This window comes from Nelumbo nucifera, chromosome 2 (genome assembly GCF_055504915.1).
Source record: "Nelumbo nucifera cultivar China Antique chromosome 2, China Antique-T2T, whole genome shotgun sequence".
In the NCBI taxonomy this organism is placed as follows: Eukaryota; Viridiplantae; Streptophyta; class Magnoliopsida; order Proteales; family Nelumbonaceae; genus Nelumbo; species Nelumbo nucifera.
The window spans coordinates 6206372-6225281 of NC_142650.1; the positions used below are offsets into that span (position 1 = coordinate 6206372).

The 18910-nt window shown below is 36.2% G+C and overlaps 2 protein-coding genes across 3 annotated transcripts; one reads left to right on the plus strand and one right to left on the minus strand.

Moving 5' to 3' along the window:
• The first annotated feature begins 10164 nt into the window (after positions 1-10164).
• LOC104594740 (L-ascorbate peroxidase 2, cytosolic) lies at positions 10165-13790 on the plus strand. Of its 2 annotated transcripts, none has more exons than XM_010255193.3 (10): positions 10165-10355; positions 10788-10917; positions 11010-11184; positions 11308-11373; positions 12505-12553; positions 12669-12754; positions 12869-12948; positions 13061-13163; positions 13254-13312; positions 13481-13790. In XM_010255193.3, exons 2-10 carry the CDS (start codon positions 10799-10801, stop codon positions 13494-13496), a joined length of 753 nt encoding a protein of 250 aa, XP_010253495.1. In that variant the 5' UTR covers positions 10165-10355; positions 10788-10798; the 3' UTR covers positions 13497-13790. The 2 variants fall into 2 exon arrangements, with proteins under 2 accessions (XP_010253495.1, XP_019052879.1); XM_019197334.2 differs by having other exon boundaries at positions 10282-10355; positions 10751-10917.
• A 3593-nt stretch (positions 13791-17383) lies between these two features.
• Positions 17384-18161, minus strand: LOC104594988 (uncharacterized). The gene is made up of 2 exons (XM_010255539.1): positions 18155-18161; positions 17384-18009 (listed from the first exon to the last, which is right to left on the minus strand). The coding sequence occupies exons 1-2, from the start codon at positions 18159-18161 to the stop codon at positions 17384-17386; spliced, it is 633 nt and encodes a 210-aa protein (XP_010253841.1).
• Between the last annotated feature and the right edge of the window lie 749 nt (positions 18162-18910).

The following is an 18910-nucleotide window of genomic DNA, read 5'->3' on the forward strand; positions in this document are numbered from 1 at the left end:
GGGTGTTTTGGGCAATTGAATTATGTTCAATTCCTATAAATAACCATATTCTCCACCATTCTCATCACACCAATTCAACAATTATCTTAATTCTCTCTCTCTCTCTCTCTCATACATTCTCAATTATCTGCAATATGAGAAATTCTGATTAACTGATTGTCTGATTCTGCATTCTCCAATTCTCAAGTCTCAACTTTATTGAAGTTTCGACTTTCAACAATAAGAAGGCTTGCTCAACCAGCTCAAGTATCTCAATTTGGGAGGCTTGGACATTGAAAGGCTTCAACCGTGGAAATTAAGTTGGGATTTTGAACCGACAATCCAGGTAAGTCGAATTAGATTAATTTTTATCTTTTTAGAATTAAAAAAAATGGTCGGCCCTTCTCAAAACCAATTCCTCAACATGTTCACCATGGATGACATTCAATCGCATCACGATAGTATTAGTGTTAACACTAATGCCAATGCGTTTGATCTCGATGGAAGTGGAACTTTAACCCCTGGTAGTAGTGATACTAGTGGAAAAAGGAGGGCTTCTAAGCTAAGTAGCCCGGTTTGGGAAGTTTTCAAAGTAGAGGATATTGAGGGGAAGAGGAAAATGGCCGTTTGCCAAAAATGTAGAAAAGACTTTAGTTATTATAGCAAAGGTGGTACGGGTCATTTGAGCAGATATCTGCTCACACATGAGCGCGAGGAAGATGAAGGGAGAGAAACAACCCAAACACAAATTGGGAGGGGGACTAGTTTTGGTACTTTTAAATATTCACAAGAAAAAATGAGACAAGAACTTGCTAAGTATATTGTACATGCAGAGCAATGATTTATGTTAGCTGAAGATCCAAAGCTAGAAAAATGATTGCGTAGTTCTATAAACCCACAATATAAAAAAGTTTATAGGAATACTATAAGAACTGATGCTTTAAAAATTTTTTATTCATATAAACAAAATTTAATTTCTTTGTTAGCAAATCTTAATTCTAAAGTTGCAAGTATTTTGAATAAAAGAATTTTAAGTTTTAATAGGCTTGAATGGCCACATAGTGGCCTAGCTATTGCTGCAAGTATTTTAAATACTTTGCATGCTTAGGGATTAGTTTTGATAATGCTAGCAATAATGATTTTGCAATAAATATTTTAAAATCTCAATTAAAACCATGCTTAAATGGTAAATTATTTCATATTAGATGTGCATGTCACATCTTAAATTTATGTATTCAAGATGCCTTGAATATTATTTCAATCATATTTCAAAAATTAGAAATTGTATTATATATATATAAAAAGTTCAGGGGCAAGAAAACAAGAATTTAAATATTTATGCCAAAACTATGGTTTGAAATATAAACATTTTATATTAGATGTAAAGCATAGGTGGAATTCTACCTATGCTATGTTAGAAAGTTGTATATCTCATAAACAAATTCTTTCTGATTTTTATAATGCAACAAATGAATTATCTGGAATTTATTATCCAACTAGTTGTAATTTACCATATCAATTAATGGTAATTAGTGATTGTTTTGCCAAATATAGAAATAATCAACAATTTCAATGTATTATTGAAATTATGGAAAATAAATTTAAAAAATATTGGGAGAACATTTCTCCCCTTTATTGTTTAGCTACAATATTAGACCCTGGGATTAGGAAAGATGGTTTAGATATTTTACTTAAAACATATTATGAAAATACGAATATTGATATAGGAAATAATAAAGAAGAAATTAATAATTTATTATTTGAAATGTATAGTTTGTATGAATCTGAAGCTGCAGGAAATATTCCTACAACTTCTTCTCCTTTTGACTTTGAGCCCAGTAGTAGAAGAGAAAAGTTTTTTTATTTAATAAGTAGAGGGTAGAAATTTGCTAGTTCTACAACAAGTTCATTTATTGAAATTAATTTTTATTTGCAAGCAAATTTTTCTAATTTAGGTGAAGTATCATATAATTTTGATATTTTAGCTTGGTGGAGTGAACACTCGAAAAATTATCCGGTTCTCGCCGCCATGGCTTGTGATCTACTAACCCCTTCGGTGTCTACAATTCCATCAGAGTCTTGTTTTAGTGCAGGTACCAGGGTGCTAGATGACAAAAGAAGCTGCATGAATGATAAAAGCATAGAGATGTGCATTTGCTCCAAGGATTGGTTAGATGCAGAAGATAGATTACAAGACAAGGGAGGGCATGATACAACAACGGACATTTCACCCGAAGCAGATGATGAAAGTCATGAATGATGATTCATGAATTTGATTACTTGTAGAATTTTTCATTTTTTCAAATTATTGTAAAAGTTTTAAATTTTATTTGATATATTTGATATATTTTTTGAATTTTTTAACAATGTAATTTTATATTTTCAATTTGTAACCATATTGTATTTTTTATATTTTATTAAATTATTCCATTTTTATATTTCATTCATCCAAGTATGCAATGATCCAATCATTGTATTTGTAATTCACTAATTTGTACCATTCAAATTTAAATGAAATAAAATTCCTATTTTTCTTCCAATTTTTTATTCCATCATTCTTATTTCAACTTGGTTAAATAGTTCTTAATTCCCAAAGTTCATAGGAAAGTTAAATATTTTAGTTTTACAATTTTACTTAGAAAAAAAATCAAAAATTTCAAAAAAAAAATAAAAAATAAAAAAAAAACAGTGCAACTCGGTTTGGCTTAGGCCCAAGACCTGCCCTGTGGCCAGCCAAACACGGTCCAAACCCACGGCACAGCCTGCAGCTCGGCCCAGCCCAAACCTGCATGCCGGCATGACACAGCACGGGCCCGCTTGGGCCTAGGCCGTGGGCCGTGCCGGGCCGACCCCTAAAATTTTCATCGGGGAGGACGGCATGGCCCGTGGCAGCCTGCAGGCCGTGCCGGGCCACTTTACAGCTCTAGGGAAGGTTGCACCAACTCCTTCTATGGTGGGCGTGTCTCAATAGTCAATACTGATGTTCTAACTTCTAAGCTCTAAGCGTTATTAACAAATGAATATACATTTGCATAGAAACATTTTTGTTTTGGTCGTCCATCCGTTGTTTATTGGACAGGGTTTGGAGATCAAGATCTTCCAAAACCATCTGGTCTGTTTGGAATTCGAGAAAAATCGTTTATGCCAGGTAAAAATGTCTAAGGGCCGTCTGGTTCATGGGAATAGGGGTCTAGAATTGGAATTTCTGATTCTAATTGTTTGGTTGGGCAGAATTGGAATTCAATTCCCATTTTTGATAGAATGGTCGTTCCCTCCCCTCCCTTGGGAATGAACTCCCATTTGAGTTGATTCCGATTCTTATTCCGTTTTTTGTTTGAATCAAACAGACTATGGAATAGACTAATTTGATTTCGATTTTGAAGGATTTCGATTTCAATTCCGATTCCAACTGTGAACCATTGGACCCTAAAATGTCTAATAGATAATATTATCTTCTTATTAGAGGATATTTCTCAGACATTGTTTAATGATGGTCAATCCCATGTTTATCCTTATTGTTCATTATAACTAATTAATGCATTTTTGTTTGATGCATTATAATCTCTTAATAGACTTTTTTTGTTTGTTGTTGGTGGTGGTGATGTATAAACGAGAACCAGTCTTGATGGATTTTTTTGAATTGGTGAATGAACGAATTTTATTTTTCTCCGGCCGACTTGTACAGTTCCACTAGGATTATCTACGTTTTTTGTGCTGTTCAAACTTCAAAGTCGCTTCCTTCCATCCTCCATTCTCTAGAACAAAGGGGTCACTTTGGTTGAATTAGCATTTTTCACTATCGGATCCGGCTAAAAGTTGTGCTACGCTTGATATTCTCATGTCTTGTTTGTACATGTGTGTGCATTTTTTTCGAGCCATGGGTTGGTTTTCTATGACCCAATTCTATATTATAGGTGCTTTAAGTAATTTGATCATTTTCATTAATGAAACAGCTATGGGGAAAGCCATTTAAAATTGATTTCCATTAGATATATTATCATAAACAATTCTTTGTCCATTGCTATAAGAATATATTACCTCAGGATTTGTTTGAATTTAGAGTAGGAAAATTATATATCAACATTTTATATGTAGAGAAATGGGTGAGAGGTAAGGGTGTTGCCTCATGACAGCTCTCTGCCTCTCACCCTTCACTAATCTCTTACCCAAATGTGGTCGTGTGTTGCTTCACCCCAAGTGGGTTTTTCTATGCTTTAGTAATTTAAGCATTTCCATTACTGAAACAACCATTAGGAACATCATTCAAAGATGATATCCATTAGATATAGTATTATATGTGAAGAAATCGGTGAGAGGTGAGGATGTAGCCTCAAGACAACTCTCTGTTTCTCACCCGAAGTGTGGCCTAGAGTTGCATCACCCAAAATATAACTCTTTTTTTTTTTTTCTTCTTTTAATCTAAACAACCATACCATTTTCCTAAGAGAAATAAAAGAAAAATCTTACTGAATTGTATGTAAGGAAAGGTCTGGTATAACCCTTGACTCATTTTGTGTAGGATGGTAATAGATTAAAAACTTAGATCCATTAGTAATAGATCAACATTATCTAAGCCTTGTCCCAACTATACGAGGTTGGTTACATGAATCCCATTTCATCATGCTGTTCTGATTGGTGCCATATCCATTATTAAACTATGAGCAACTAAATCATTTCTTTCTATTTATCGCCTTTTAAAGCAATTCCTAAGTTATTTGGAATGACTTCATCTACCTCTTCCTCTTCCTCTTTCTAATTTTTCCATTTATCTATCTCAACATTTGCATTTTTTGATTCCGGTAAAAGATTGAGCACAATGACTTTCAATGCACTACATTGATTTGAATTCCATTATTTTAGGCAGAGAGGATTTATTTGTTCCTATTTCCTAATTTTAGTCTTCTAATTGAAAGTATAAAAGAAAAGAAAAAAAAAACTAATTTTACCATGTGCCAAACAAAGTTCGTACTTTTTATTACCTTAGGCTTGGTAGAGAATGGTCATTACCGTTTGTTTCCATATAAATTTATGATATAGGCTAATAGACAACAGATCAGGAAAAAAGGAAACTGCTTGAACAAGAGAAGTCATTGGTTGAATTTTAATTAATTTTTTTAGGGTAAAGGTTGGATTTGAATGACTTAGAAATCTATAAAATGGAATTGTTTTTTAAATACTTCCCAACTCGAGAAGATCTTTCTTTCTTTCTTTCTTTTTTATTATTCCTTTTGTTTAGTTGTGAACACAAGAATGTTGGATGGAAATCATCAATTAAAATGGATATTTAAAATGTGAAGTCATTATTCCCCTTTTTCATGGAAACTGCCTCTGTTTCCTTATAAAATGAATTGGAAATTTTTCAGACTGAAACACCTTAGCTATATTTTTCTTCATTTTATAATGAAAGTTTTTTTTTTTTCCCCTTGTCATTTGCATCAGATGAAATTAAGATGGGTGAAAACCAGAGTTTTTACTGTAAAAGTGGAAAAAAAAGAGAGAATGACTGTTCAGCCCAGGGTCAGAATTTTTAGGCTCAAACTATAGTTGGGGTAGGTGCCAGCTCAGAATTGATGCCAATTTACGGGCGAACATAGGCGTATAGAGTGGGGATATTTGACATTTTGAATTGTTATAGGGTTGCAATGGAATTCAGAAATCTACAATGAACCTGTCCGTACTTTTCCAAAAAAATTACACCTCTTTTTCAAAGAAAAGAATGTCACTGATGAAGAACTGTGGATGAGTACCGATTTTAAGTCATGGAAACCATGGAATGGCATACCCATATATTGGAATTGACCTATTTGAATTCATGAAGAAAAAAGGCTCAAGGTGTGGAATTTGTAAGTTTATTAGTGTTCAAATCAGCCCCCACAAGATTATCCCCACAACGTCCCACAGCACATCTCTGCCATGTATTGAGAACATCTCTCAATAATAATACTAGAAATGATGATGTCATCATCGGGAGATGTTCCCAATACATGGCGGGGATGTGATGTGGGACGTTGTGGTGGGGCAATCTTGTGGGGGGCTGATTTGAACTCAGTTTATTGCCGCTTAGATGCATTAATTAATTACGATTTCATTTTAAATGGGAACTTGAAATTTCTCATCCTTCACCATCACCTTCCTCATGCCATTTCCTTCTTTTTTTTTCCCTGTCTCCAATCCATAATAAATGGGCCAGCCTGGATTCCACGTACAAAATGAAATAAGTTTTGGTGTGTTGTTTTTTTGGGTATATTGCTGAGACCTCTTTTGAAGTTTCTGTCTGCTCGTTGCTGAAACTTTTCCTGAACTTTATGACACAAATGCAAGTAGATCCCTTTGTTATAATTTGCATGCTTTTTTTTAGAGGAATTCTAACAAAAGGGGTCTAATTGCAACTGTGTTAGGAAGTTCAACGGAGGTGATTGCAATTATCAAGCTTCTGGGGAGGTTTCAACTATTTACCTTTTTTGGGTAAACAAAGGAACTATATTAAAGCTAACAAAAAGAGACAACATGAGAAATAACAACTAGTTTTGGTGTGGCTTTGATTTGGGAGTGCTTAAAAATAAGTGCTTATTGGAATAAGCACTCATTTTTGGCTGGGACCACACCCAAATAAGTGCTTATTCATGAGAATAATCATTTATTTGAAAAGTCTAAAGCTATGTTTGGGAGTGCTTAAAAATAAGTATTTATTTGGGTTGGGACGACACCATCAAGTACTTATTGGTGTTTGGGAAATAAGCCCAAAACAATTGTTTATTTTTTAAGCCCAAATTTCCAACTTTTTTAAGTGCTTATACAATAAAAACTTATTCATTTTTTTCCAAAATTATTTCTAGTTGAATTTTAAAATATCACTTATAAAATTATCCCTAGTTGAATTTTATAAAAGTACTTTCTCAAAAATGGTTTTGTAAAAGTACATTTATAACAATACTTTCATAAAAGTGCTTTTATTAATGTGATTTAATAGAAGTACTTTTGTAGAAGTGCTTTCGTAAAAGTATGTTTTATAAAAGTGGTTTTATTAAAATGCTTTTCGTAAAAATGCTTTCGTATAAAAGTACTTTTCATGAAAGTGCTTTCGTAAAAGTGTTTTTTGTAAAGCACCTTAATAAAAGTGTTTTTATAAAAGTAACTTAATAAAGGGATAATTCCATTTTAGTACCCTGAACTTTGGGGGTAATGTCAAGTTAGGTCCCGAACTTTCAAATGTCACTACAGTACCTAAACTTTCAAAAAGTGTCGAGTTGGTCCCTGTGGTCAACCGACCGTCAGTTATCTGATCTTGTGATGGCATGTGCAACTTAAAAATTCTGAAAATGTCAAAAATACCCTTCAAAAGAAGACATTGTTTATTGTCTTCTACTTTGAGACTAAACCGGTTGAGGTGTTTGAGAACCAGGCCAAGCCAAATGACACTCTCCTCCTTCCCCACCTCACTCATGTTTCCTGTTACAGAGATACAGTTTTAGAAGCTCGCTAACCGGCTTGATATCAGAGGTGGTTACTGGTTAGAGATTGGATTCCAATCATAAGAAAATTAGATGACAGGTGAAGGGCATTTTTGTCCTTTTATACAACTTGACACTTTTTGAATGTTTGGGTACTGCAGTAACACATTTGAAAGTTCAGATACTAACTTAACATTACCCCAAAGTTCAGGGTACTAAATTGGAAATTTCCCTTTAATAAACATACTTTCATAAGGGTATATTTTGAAATTTTAAAAGAAAATGAATGACAAAATAGTCACAAATGCTTATTTAAGTGCTTATTGGAGAAAAAAGACTACCAAACGCCTAATATGAAATAAGTGTTTTTTTTTTTTTAAATAAGCACTTGAAAAAATTAAGTGCCAAATGCAAATAAATGCTTATTAAAATAAGCACTTGTTTTTAAATAATAATTCAATAATCACTTGTTTTTAACATCAATACTCTCAAACATGACCTAAATTTTAGACTCAATAAGTATTTATTTCCCTTATAGCCTGTCTTGGCCCCACGGCATAATTTTGAAAATACCTATACCACTCCTGTTTGAAATTGGAGTGCAAATGAGAAAAATGTAAAATTTGAAAATACTTATGCACCAGTGCTAATGAAATTGCACTGCTAACAAACAAGATCCATTCAGTTTGAAATTGCCCTGTGTCGAACCCGTTAAAAAGAGGGCTCAAAGTGTGAAATCTGTATGTTTTATGTCATTTGGATGTAATAATTACGATTTCTTTTTACAATTAAGAAGTGGGAACGTGAAATCATTCTTCACTATCATCGTGCCATATCCCTCTACTCACGATACACAGAGTTTTCCAACAATGGATGTTCTTTTTTCTTTCATTTTTTTAATCTTTTCTTTATTCTACATATAATTATGTGAGGATGACTACTACTATCAGTTCCACTGATTTGATATAATACCACATCTGTTGGTGTTTAATTTAATACACTTATGTGTTTACATTAATCTTGTTGATGGATCGGGTTTGGGTTTGATTTTTGTCAAAATTTAATTGGGTCCGTCTCAATATCCAAATCTCACATAGTCAGACCAGGCCCTACCTATAAATAAGTCTGTTCACAATTCTGCATTTCATTAGGGCACAAAATATAAGGTTTTGCAGTCTACTAATTTATATTTGCACCAATGAAGAAGGGCTGGTTCGTTGATGTATTTAGCTGGTTTGTTTCGGTGTTGACATAAAATGAAATCTCATTACTTTGGGAATCCCAAAGGAGTCAGGAAAGTTAAAATAAAAGGGGTCAGGAAAGTTAAAATACTAAAATATATATTTGCACCAAGGTTTTAAATATCAATATAGGCCGATTTAAGTTCCAATTAACGTTGGAATCATGGCCTGACCGATGCACCCCCTGTAGGGATATATCCGAAAGGCCCCGATATAATACGACCGATACGTAACTATATTGCATTTACTCCTGAGGTGAGGTTAACGGGTTGCATAATGAAGAGGGAAAATGATACTGTCCCTCTTGCACGTGTCGCATTTACTATTGACGTGTGTGGTTTATAATGCTTGGAACAGCACCTCCACTTGTCCTCAAACGTATCCCTAATTGATTCCATCACGATACCTATGTCACCCTCCTTTTTTGTTTCTCATCTGATTGGAATCTAGAAGAAATCACCAATTCTTTCATCACCCAATTAGAATCTAATTCTCACAGAGCGTTAGCGTATCTTATACTGACCACACAAACACATCCGATTACATTAGAAACATCTCTCGTAAATAATAATACAAAAGTACAGAAAATGTTCCCGATGCATGTCGGATGTATCCGGGAGGTTGGTGTGAGGAGCAGAACCGAAATGTTCACACCCACCAAAGTGCGGGATTAAACTTTAATACAATACGAGGCGACATACGGAAGTGAAATATCTGCTACGCCGGTTAGCGAAACCTTGGGCTAAAACCGTGAATCACATCCATCTATGTATTGATGCGCCCCACCTAGAATGGATAAAGTGACGCTAAAGTGGGGGCAAAAATTACATCCAAGTCCGTAATTTCATGGTTGAGGGGCTACGGCTAGACCCTGTGCTAACGATCAAATGGGCGGTCTCGATTTGTTTCCAGAACATGATCTAAATGTAACAATACAACAATAATACTCACGAGAAACTCCCAAGTTGCAGACTTGCAGGTCATCGATTTGAGTGGTAATAATTTTGGTCATGCTCCGCACCCAAATCTCGCACGGCACAGATAAATGTGCGTTGCGCACCGGCAGCGAATAGGAGAGTACGCTATGGCCCACATTGCTGACGTGGATCGGTACCGCATCTGGTCAGTCTCGTTCAAACCAATTGTCCTTTTTTCTTTCCACGTGGAGATATCCAGTTGGTCTTTATAGCCAAGGATTGAGGGAATCATTCTCCTTGTGGACGCGTTCACACTTGAAGTTCGAGATGTTTGAACCGAAGAAAAGTCGCCCATTATTTTTGGTCGCGAAAAGACTCAAATGGCCTGCAGAGTACCGTTTTCTCTGCGTTTTCTATGAAAGGCCAATTTCGTCCATTGGAAAACAACTTCGCCTTTTTCGGGTTTTGGAATCGCAAACGTCGAAGCCGTTCCCACCATTGGATTATTTGGAGTATGCCACCTACCATCTGTGACATAACAATCCCATATCTCACGGTCAAGTCAAGATCTGGGCCGTCTGCAAAGATAGTAAATCTGATCATATCCGACGGCTAAGAATATGTTACTAGAAACTTCTCTCTCCCTTCTAAAACCCCTTTATAATTCTGCGCTGGGATTGCCTTCGAAGAAGGGAGCTTGTGGTCTGCTCGTGCCGTTCTCAATCCGTTGTTAGGGTTTTGGTCTTCCATTTCTGTTGCCTGAGAAGGTTGGAAACTGTAGATTTTCTCCGCTTATTACACTGAACTGAGTTTTGATTTTCACTGTCCATTTCTGTTTAGGATCTTTGTCTCAATTTGGTTCCCATTAAATCGTTCAATAGCGATAGAGTTTGTTGATCTTTTGAATCGATTTTCCTTCTTTTGTCTCTTTCTTTTATTTTATTTTATTTTTTTTCTTTTTGTATAAAGTTTATCTTTTCATGTACTCAACCTAATCTCAGCGGAGTTTTGATTTTCACTGTCCATTTCTGTTAGGATCTGTGTATCTATTTGGTTCCCATTAAATTGTTAATGGCGATAGAATTTGTTGATCTTCTGAATCGATTTTCCTTCTTTTTTCTTTTTAATTTTTGTATAAAGATATATCTTTTCATGGACTCAGCCTAATCTCAACGGACGCTGATTCTTTTAAACATCAGGAATTGTAGCCATGGGAAAGTGCTACCCAACCGTGAGTGAGGAATACCAGAAGGCAGTCGAGAAATGCAAGAAGAAACTCAGGGGATTAATCGCTGAGAAGAACTGCGCCCCTTTGATGCTCCGATTGGCGTAAGCCATTCTCATTTTTTATTTATATTTTTTACGCCTTTTCGTCTTCCATTATCTGATCATGGACTGATTGTGTTGCTATTCTGTTACAGATGGCACTCAGCCGGAACCTTCGATGTCAAATCTAAGACAGGAGGTCCATTCGGAACCATGAAGCAACCAGCGGAGCTTGGTCACGCGGCCAACAACGGCCTTGATATCGCCGTTAGGCTCTTGGAGCCCATCAAGGAACAGTTCCCAACCTTGTCGTATGCTGACTTCTATCAGGTGTGTTCTTTTATTCTTTCATTTCTTTATGCGTTATTCAAAACGTAGGTTCTATTTTTTTTCGTTTTATACTTTATTTATGTATTTTTGAATCAGTTGATATTTCGTGTTTTTTAATTGCAGTTGGCCGGTGTTGTTGCTGTTGAAATTACCGGAGGACCTGAAATTCCGTTCCACCCTGGAAGAGAGGTGAGTGAAGCTCCGTCTCGCGCTCTCAAGTCACTGGCATTTTTGTGTTGCAGTGGCTTATGGCTGATTTCTGTCTGCTAAATATTTCATGGTTATTTATTGTGTACTTTTGGGGACAAGTTCAGCCCAGCCTGCCTTGAGTTGAAATATGCGTGTTTCAGAAATCATCAGTGTAGGAAATAGCAACACCATTTTTTTAATTTTGTCTCTATCCAAAAAAATAGAGTGAATAAATTTGCACCTACTCCTCAAAATGGGGACCACATCAATTTGCTCTCTCCCCAAACAAATAACCCTCTCCCTGCGGCATTTTTTATTCATATTAATTGGGAACTACATCATTTACTCCTTAGTGGGTGTTCTTTTTTTGGATTTTGAGAGATTTGTGGGGGGGTTGGTCAATGTGATTTTGGTTCCCATCAAAACCTATGTTCTTTTTTGAGATTTTTGTGAGGATCAGGGAAAGTTTATTTTCTTGGCTGTCGCTTGGGTAGGTGATACCCATCTCCCCACATAGGAAAAGTCACATGGGACAAAAGTGCCCCTTTTAATAATGGATTTTTATGGCTAAAAAGGTCATTGCCTTTAAAAGAATTACCCAGTTATATACCCATCTCCTAGTGGGTAAATAACTTTCCTACATGGGAAAAGTCACATGGGACAATAGTGCCCCTTTTAATAATGGATTTATATGGCTAAAAAGGTCATTGCCTTTAAAAGAATTACCCAGTTAATGCATTTTTTATATGTATTTTCATTATACATATTTGTATTTTAGGCTCAGTTTGAAAAGAGTAGAAATACAAAAATGTACAATGCAAATACATACAAAAATAATATAAAATACAAGGTTTTGTACTCCTTCCAAACTAAGCCTTAATTCCTTCCAAGGCTCTGATTGAGGAGTGTGCAAATACAAATATTCACGGTTTATCAATTTTTTACCAACACAAAATCCAAGACTGGAATTTCAATGTAATCTCAACTCTCAATTTTAAAACGAATAAATCACTATGCTGGTATTGTTACTGTATCCACTATCTACGATTGATTTTTTTTTCCATGGGTACTATGTAGTATAGCCTTAAAATTTTGGTTTGATTATGATGAAAAATATTTTGTTTATCACAGGACAAACCTGAGCCACCACCAGAAGGACGTCTGCCTGATGCTACTAAGGGTTAGTTTGTTTTACTACTTGCATTTAGAGGGTGCAGTTAAAAGGGTGGGGTGGGTATGGGGTTTAAAGGTGGGCTCTCGGATGGAATTTAAGGTATTTTGTGTTTTACCTTCAGGTTCGGACCATCTGAGGCAAGTTTTTAGTGTACAAATGGGACTCAGTGACAAGGATATTGTTGCTCTCTCTGGCGGCCACACCCTGGTTTGTTTACAAATCTGACATTTTCTTCCATTTGTATTAGTCTATTTAGCACAGCTTTAACGCTGAGAGTTGATGTTTATAATTATACGTCTTGGATGGACAATTGTTCAACAGGGAAGGTGCCACAAGGAGCGTTCTGGGTTTGAAGGAGCTTGGACTTTTAACCCTCTTATCTTTGATAACACCTACTTCAAGTAAGCTGCTACTAGCTAAATGAGAGAGAGAGAGAGAGAGTGAGAGAGAGGTATGTGATTTAGCATCGAACGGGTTGTCGGTATTCTTAGTGTGTAAGCATTTTATTAACAGGGAGCTCCTCAGTGGTGAGAAGGAAGGACTTCTCCAGCTGCCATCCGACAAGGCCCTTCTGAGTGATCCTGCCTTCCGTCCTTTAGTAGAGAAATATGCTGCGGTTTGTATTCAATCACCATTTGTATTTTATCCCTTGATGTCAATTATGATGATCTTCTGTTCCTAATGGGGTTGGTTGACTCTGTTTCAGGATGAGGATGCTTTCTTCGCTGATTATACAGATGCTCATCTGAAACTCTCTGAGCTTGGGTGAGTGGTGGATATGTGGATTTTGTTTCGTTTTTTTTTCTCTATCTTTTATTTAAAAGGAATTTGGTTCGTATTTTCTATTTTTTTTTTTTTAACTTAATATCTCACCATTTGAGTTGATGTTGCTTGTCTATATTATTGGTGACATAACCTTGCTTTTGTTTTCAGGTTTGCTGATGCGTAAGAGTGACGAGCTGTTGGCGGCAAGACATATTGTCATCTGCTTTTTATCATGTTTATTAGAACTAGTTAAGGCAATTACTTGCAATGAAGTTGGCTGGCTTTTGACTTCAATTTCCCTAGTTTTGTTTTCAGAAATTTCTGTGTAGCTCATCATCCACATCCTTTGCACTTAATTTCCTCTTATTTTGGTGGTTGTTCCAGAGAAACGAAACATCGAGTAGTATCTACTTCATGGTTTTCTTTAATATTTTGAATTACTAGTTGACCCTCTAAATGAATGGATTTGTTACGAAAATGTTGGGTACGCATTACACATATAGTCACGCGAAGGGGTTGATCATGGTATGGTTTGGTTAAGTTTAGGGAATATCTCAGTTTAATGGATGATGCTAATGAATAGTTTGTTCATTAGCTTTGTGCTAACGAATAGTGTGTTCCGTTCCTCGACGAATAAGGGCCTATGTGGTGTTGATGCTTTTTTACTTAGATGTCTTGTCTCGCACTTGAGCGACTCCCAAGTTCCAACAATGTTTGCAAAGAATATTGGAGTTTTCTGGCATCATAGATTTTTCGTGGCGATCTTGTTTGGGACTTGTATGAATACCACAGATGCATGGTTCAAACTCATCCTCCTTTTTTTACAGCTCAAGTGGGTGATTCATCGTGTGGTAATTGAAGTAGATATGCTTGAGATTGGTTTCGGTATCGGCCCTTGAATGTTTTGTCATTTTAGTACGTGACCGTAGAGAAATGTTTGCTGAAAATATGGAAAAGAGATCGAAACTCGAAAGCCAAAATCTGCCCTTTAGCTGAAAAGGTGTTTTCCTTTTTTTCTAATTGCTCTCTAAAGCCAGATGAAATCAAAAGCTACAGTCCTCCCAAATTTTGCACATCATAGCATTCATGTGCAGATGTTTCCAAATACACTGAAGCAAGGTTCAAAATATCTATATGTGGCATTTCGGGCGAATTAATACTCCTTTTGGTGGTTTTTATTTTTATTTTTATTTTTTGTCAACTGGTTCAGAGGAGCCGGTTTAGGTATTCGTCACACCCTGAACCAGTCAGGTGGGGTGTCGGAACAATATGTATCGGCCGTATGTGTGGATAATTTGAACCTGCTGCTCATGTGCACATTACAGCATGCATTGGCATTTAGCAATATTTTTCGCATTTGTAATTGGGAGATGTTTACAATAATACACCCAAGTGAATTCCCAAATGGCACTTAGGCTGTGTTTGGTTGCAGTATAAATTTATTTGCATTGATGCAAAACTAAGACCTAAGGCAGAATAAAATCATATGTAACCAACCAATCATGACTGGGGACTGGCGTGTTCAGTATACATGGAATCCATGCTTTGTATACAAAACACTTATTTATTCACTTGTAATTGCTTATATAGTTTTTGTATACAAAACACTTATTTATTCACTTGTAATTGCTTATATAGCCTTTTATATAGCAGCAGATATGGGTTCCCAAAACCAATCCATGGTTTAAAGGCTAAGGCTGTGTTTGATTGCAATGCAAATAAATTTGCATTGATGCAAAATTATGACATCACACCCAATGGCACAGTTGCCATTAGTCGAACAGAAAGCATCAAAGTTGATTTTGATGCAATCAGTTTTGGGCTTAAACCACTTAACAAGATTTAGACTTTAACTGTTAGTGTTACCCACGCAAAAAGAAACTTCTTTAATTTCATTCCAGTAAGCAAAAGCTCTACTAATGATATTCTCTGCATTACTGAAACCTTCATTAAAACATTTATTTTTCTATTCCTCCAAATGAACCAAGAAACACAAGCAAATTTTTCTCTCAAGAAATTATCCCTGGAATAACCATTTTGCTTGTTAAGTAAAGACCACCACTGCCTGACCAACGGGAAAGAGTTCCCGAGAATTGGAAAGTCCTCATCTAATCCACTCCAGATTTGTTTAGAGTTTTCACATCTAATAAATAGGTGATGGAAGTCCTCTACCTCCCCACAAAAGGCACATGCTGGATCAATCCCTAGACCCCTGGCTATAAGATTATTTTTTTTTTGTGAGAAGTCTATTATTTAATAAGAGATAGAGAAAAAATTTAATTTTGGGGGGGAGCATGAGTTTCCAAAAATTAATATGATAGTTGGCAATAAGACACTTACCACTGTTAAACCGACACTCCTCTTTATAAGTTGTTTTAACTGAGAGGTTACCAGCTCGGGTGAATTTCCAAACTCTTTCATCTTCAAAGTCCCCATGAAGAATTAATATAGGTCGGATACACTGCCAAGCCAAATAAGTGGTAATAGACTTAGGCCTGGTTTGGTTCGCAGGAATAGGGTCTGGAATCGGAATCGGAATCGAAATGGGCTATTTCAATTCCAACTGTTTGGTTGGGCGAAATCGGAATCCCATTCCCATTCTCATTCCTGCTGGAATGGCATTCCCCCATTTGAGGGAATGGCCATTCGCTGCCCCTCCCATGGGAATGAAATCCCATTCCTGCTGATTTTAATTCTCATTCTCATTCCTGTCTAAACCAAACAGACTATGGGAAATGGACCTTTCCGGTTCCGATTCCGATTTCGACTACAAACCAAATGGACCCTTAATAAAATCCTCTTTCCACACTCCCCTTTCAAGGTCAATGACCCCACTAACCGTCAAATGCATATCAATCAAATCTCTCCTATTATTAAATTCAATTAGAGGACCATTACCAGCCCATGAATCCAAGCACAAGAAGAGCTATTCTTTTTTTTTTCATCATAGAAATTGTTGTTATTAAGGTATTTATTAGTCACAACCTTGACCCAAAGATTGTCATGGCAATTTAAAATTTTTTACCCCAACTTAGCAAGAAGGGTCTTATTCATCCATTTGAGATTCCTCACACCTAATCCACCCCATTTTTTGGGTGAACAAACCTTGCTCCACCTGACAAGATAGAATGGAGTTTTGTCTCTTTGCATTCGACCAAATAAAGTCCCTTTGGTCTTTTCTAAATCAGTGACCACACTACTTGGAATTTTAAAAGTTTGCATAACAAATTAAGGAACCATCGAGGTAGAAGAACTAATTAAAGTTAATCTCTTAGCTAGAGAAAGAGAATTTTTTCCAACTTGCCAGTTTGTTATTCATTTTTTCTTTCAAGAGTTTGAAAGTATCTTTTGTCACTCTACCCTCAATAATGGGAGCACCAAGATATGTTGTATTCCTATTCCTAATTGGGATTTTAAGAATTTTGGCCATAATTTTCTGATGCCTAATCGGATGTTTTTGGGAAAGGAAATGGTTAATTTAAAATAATTGGACAATTGACCAAATGCTTTTGCAAATCTGTCCAAGATCTCCCTGATTTTAATACAAGTGTTAATAGAAGCTTTAGCAAAAATGATACAGTCATTTGCAAACTGAAGAATTGGAATTTCTGGACCTCCCTTAGAGGTCGTATAGCCAATATTATTCTTGCCACTCACAACCTCTTTATGAAATTTACTTGCAATGGCATCAGTACAAAGGACAAAAATATACGGGGAGAGGGGATCACCTTGCCGAATACCCCTATTGGCCCCAATGGTACGAGTAGGAGAACCATTTAAGAGAATCTGAAAAGAAAGTGGAGTGATGCACTTCATCACCCAGTTAATCCATTTGATATGAAATCCAAATTTAACAAGCACTCTCCTAATCAAGTCCCATTCCAACCTATCATAGGCCTTTTCCATATCAACCTTACATGCAAGCTTCCCCCGTTTGCCTCTATTTTTTTTCATAGTATGCATCATTTCATGATCTTGTAAATAACATTACATAGGCTAATGGGCCTAAAATCATTAATCCGCTCCGGGTTATCACACTTAGGGATAAGGGTGATAAACGTTCTATTTAACTCAACATTCATTTTCCCATAATAAGGCTTTAACTGTCTTATAGAGAGAATCCCGAACAATATTCCAGAACTTTTTGAAAAAATAAACATTAAGTCCATCAGGACCAGGGGCCTTCATATCCTTCATTGATAGAAGGGTATTATGGATTTCTTCATTTGTAACTTCTTTACATAGGCTAGTATTCATAGATTCTGTTGCACAACCTCCTATTTTTGAGATGAAATCATCAACATCTGAGGTACCCTCAGAATTGAACCTTTTCTTGTAACCACTACAAAACATTTCTTTGATATTTTCCATGTCATGCACCCGTATATCATTGTCATTTCTGATTTTCCTGATTTTATTTTTGTTTCTTCGAATTGTTGCAGTGGTGTAACAAAAATTTTTATTTTTATCTCGAAGTTTAATCCAATCAACTCTAGCATTTTGAGCCCAATAAACTTCTTCTCTAGCAAGAGTGTTGTTAAGAAGCTTTTGAAGGGCAATCTCATGATTAACGAGGGTTCTATTATTTGGGTCATCCTCTAACTGCTCTTGGATCACTTGGAGTTTCGCAAGAATTTCTTCCTTCTTCCTTCTGATACTCCCAAAATGATGCTTTTCCAGAATAACCAAGATTTTCCCTTCCAACAAATAACCAAGATATTTTTTTGTCAATACATCGGGGTCTACCTTGCAACAAATAACCAAGTCTTTCGGGTATCATAGATTTCGTGTCTACTCTCTAAATTCGCACTAGATTAATATGGCCACTGCATCGAAGTCTACCTTCCATGTTGGTGAAACTAGCAATGTTCACAGATCTTTTTCTGAAGCTTTTCTGTTGGAGTCTAAGAAGGCTGTTATGGATAACAAAGAGTCCAAAATCTCGTGTTGTCCGTACAGTAAATCTGGAAGAACTCAAAGGAAAGAAACTTATGGAGAGGAAGGGTGCTCTTTGCTTGTTTGCAAAGTTCCTTGGAGAACTAGAACCACTCCAGGTTCTGGTTGATAAAATTAAAGACTGGAAACTTTCTTGTAAATTGGATATTCAAATTATGTGCAATGGTCCCTATCTTTTCTCCTCTGCGGCTTCGGCAAACATCTCTAGGGTCCTTAAGGAGGAACCTTGGGTCATCAAAGGGAAGTATATTGCCTTCATGAGATGGAGGTACGACTTTAATCCTCTCAAAGAAAAGTTGGAGGAAGCAGGTGTGTGGGTTAGGATTCCAGGACTTCCTCTGGAATTTTGGTCCAGGGAAGATTTAGAGATCATTCTTAGAGATCTAGGGACTTTCATTATGCTCAAAAAAGATATGGAGAGGGCGTCTCGCTCTCTATTTCCCCGTATGTCTATGTCCATGTGAACACCACTAAGCATTTCATCCTTGATATTCCGGTCACTTCTAATGGTAACAACGATAAACTTCGTGTTTTTTATGAGAATGTTCATGACTTGTGCACTGCTTGTGTAGGACGAGTTCAACTAATAAGGATGGCGCAACTAAGCATTTTATGAGAACTGGAACCACTCTAGGTCGAAGG

What these genes read in the sequence shown, in the direction of transcription:
- LOC104594740 (XM_010255193.3), top strand. Translation starts at nt 10,799, where the DNA reads ATGGGAAAGTGCTACCCAACCGTGAGTGAGGAATACCAGAAGGCAGTC. An exon ending in CGTATGCTGACTTCTATCAG is followed by an intron (nt 11,185 to 11,307) that starts GTGTGTTCTTTT and finishes TTTTAATTGCAG; the next exon opens with TTGGCCGGTGTTGTTGCTGT. An exon ending in TCTCTGGCGGCCACACCCTG is followed by an intron (nt 12,755 to 12,868) that starts GTTTGTTTACAA and finishes ATTGTTCAACAG; the next exon opens with GGAAGGTGCCACAAGGAGCG.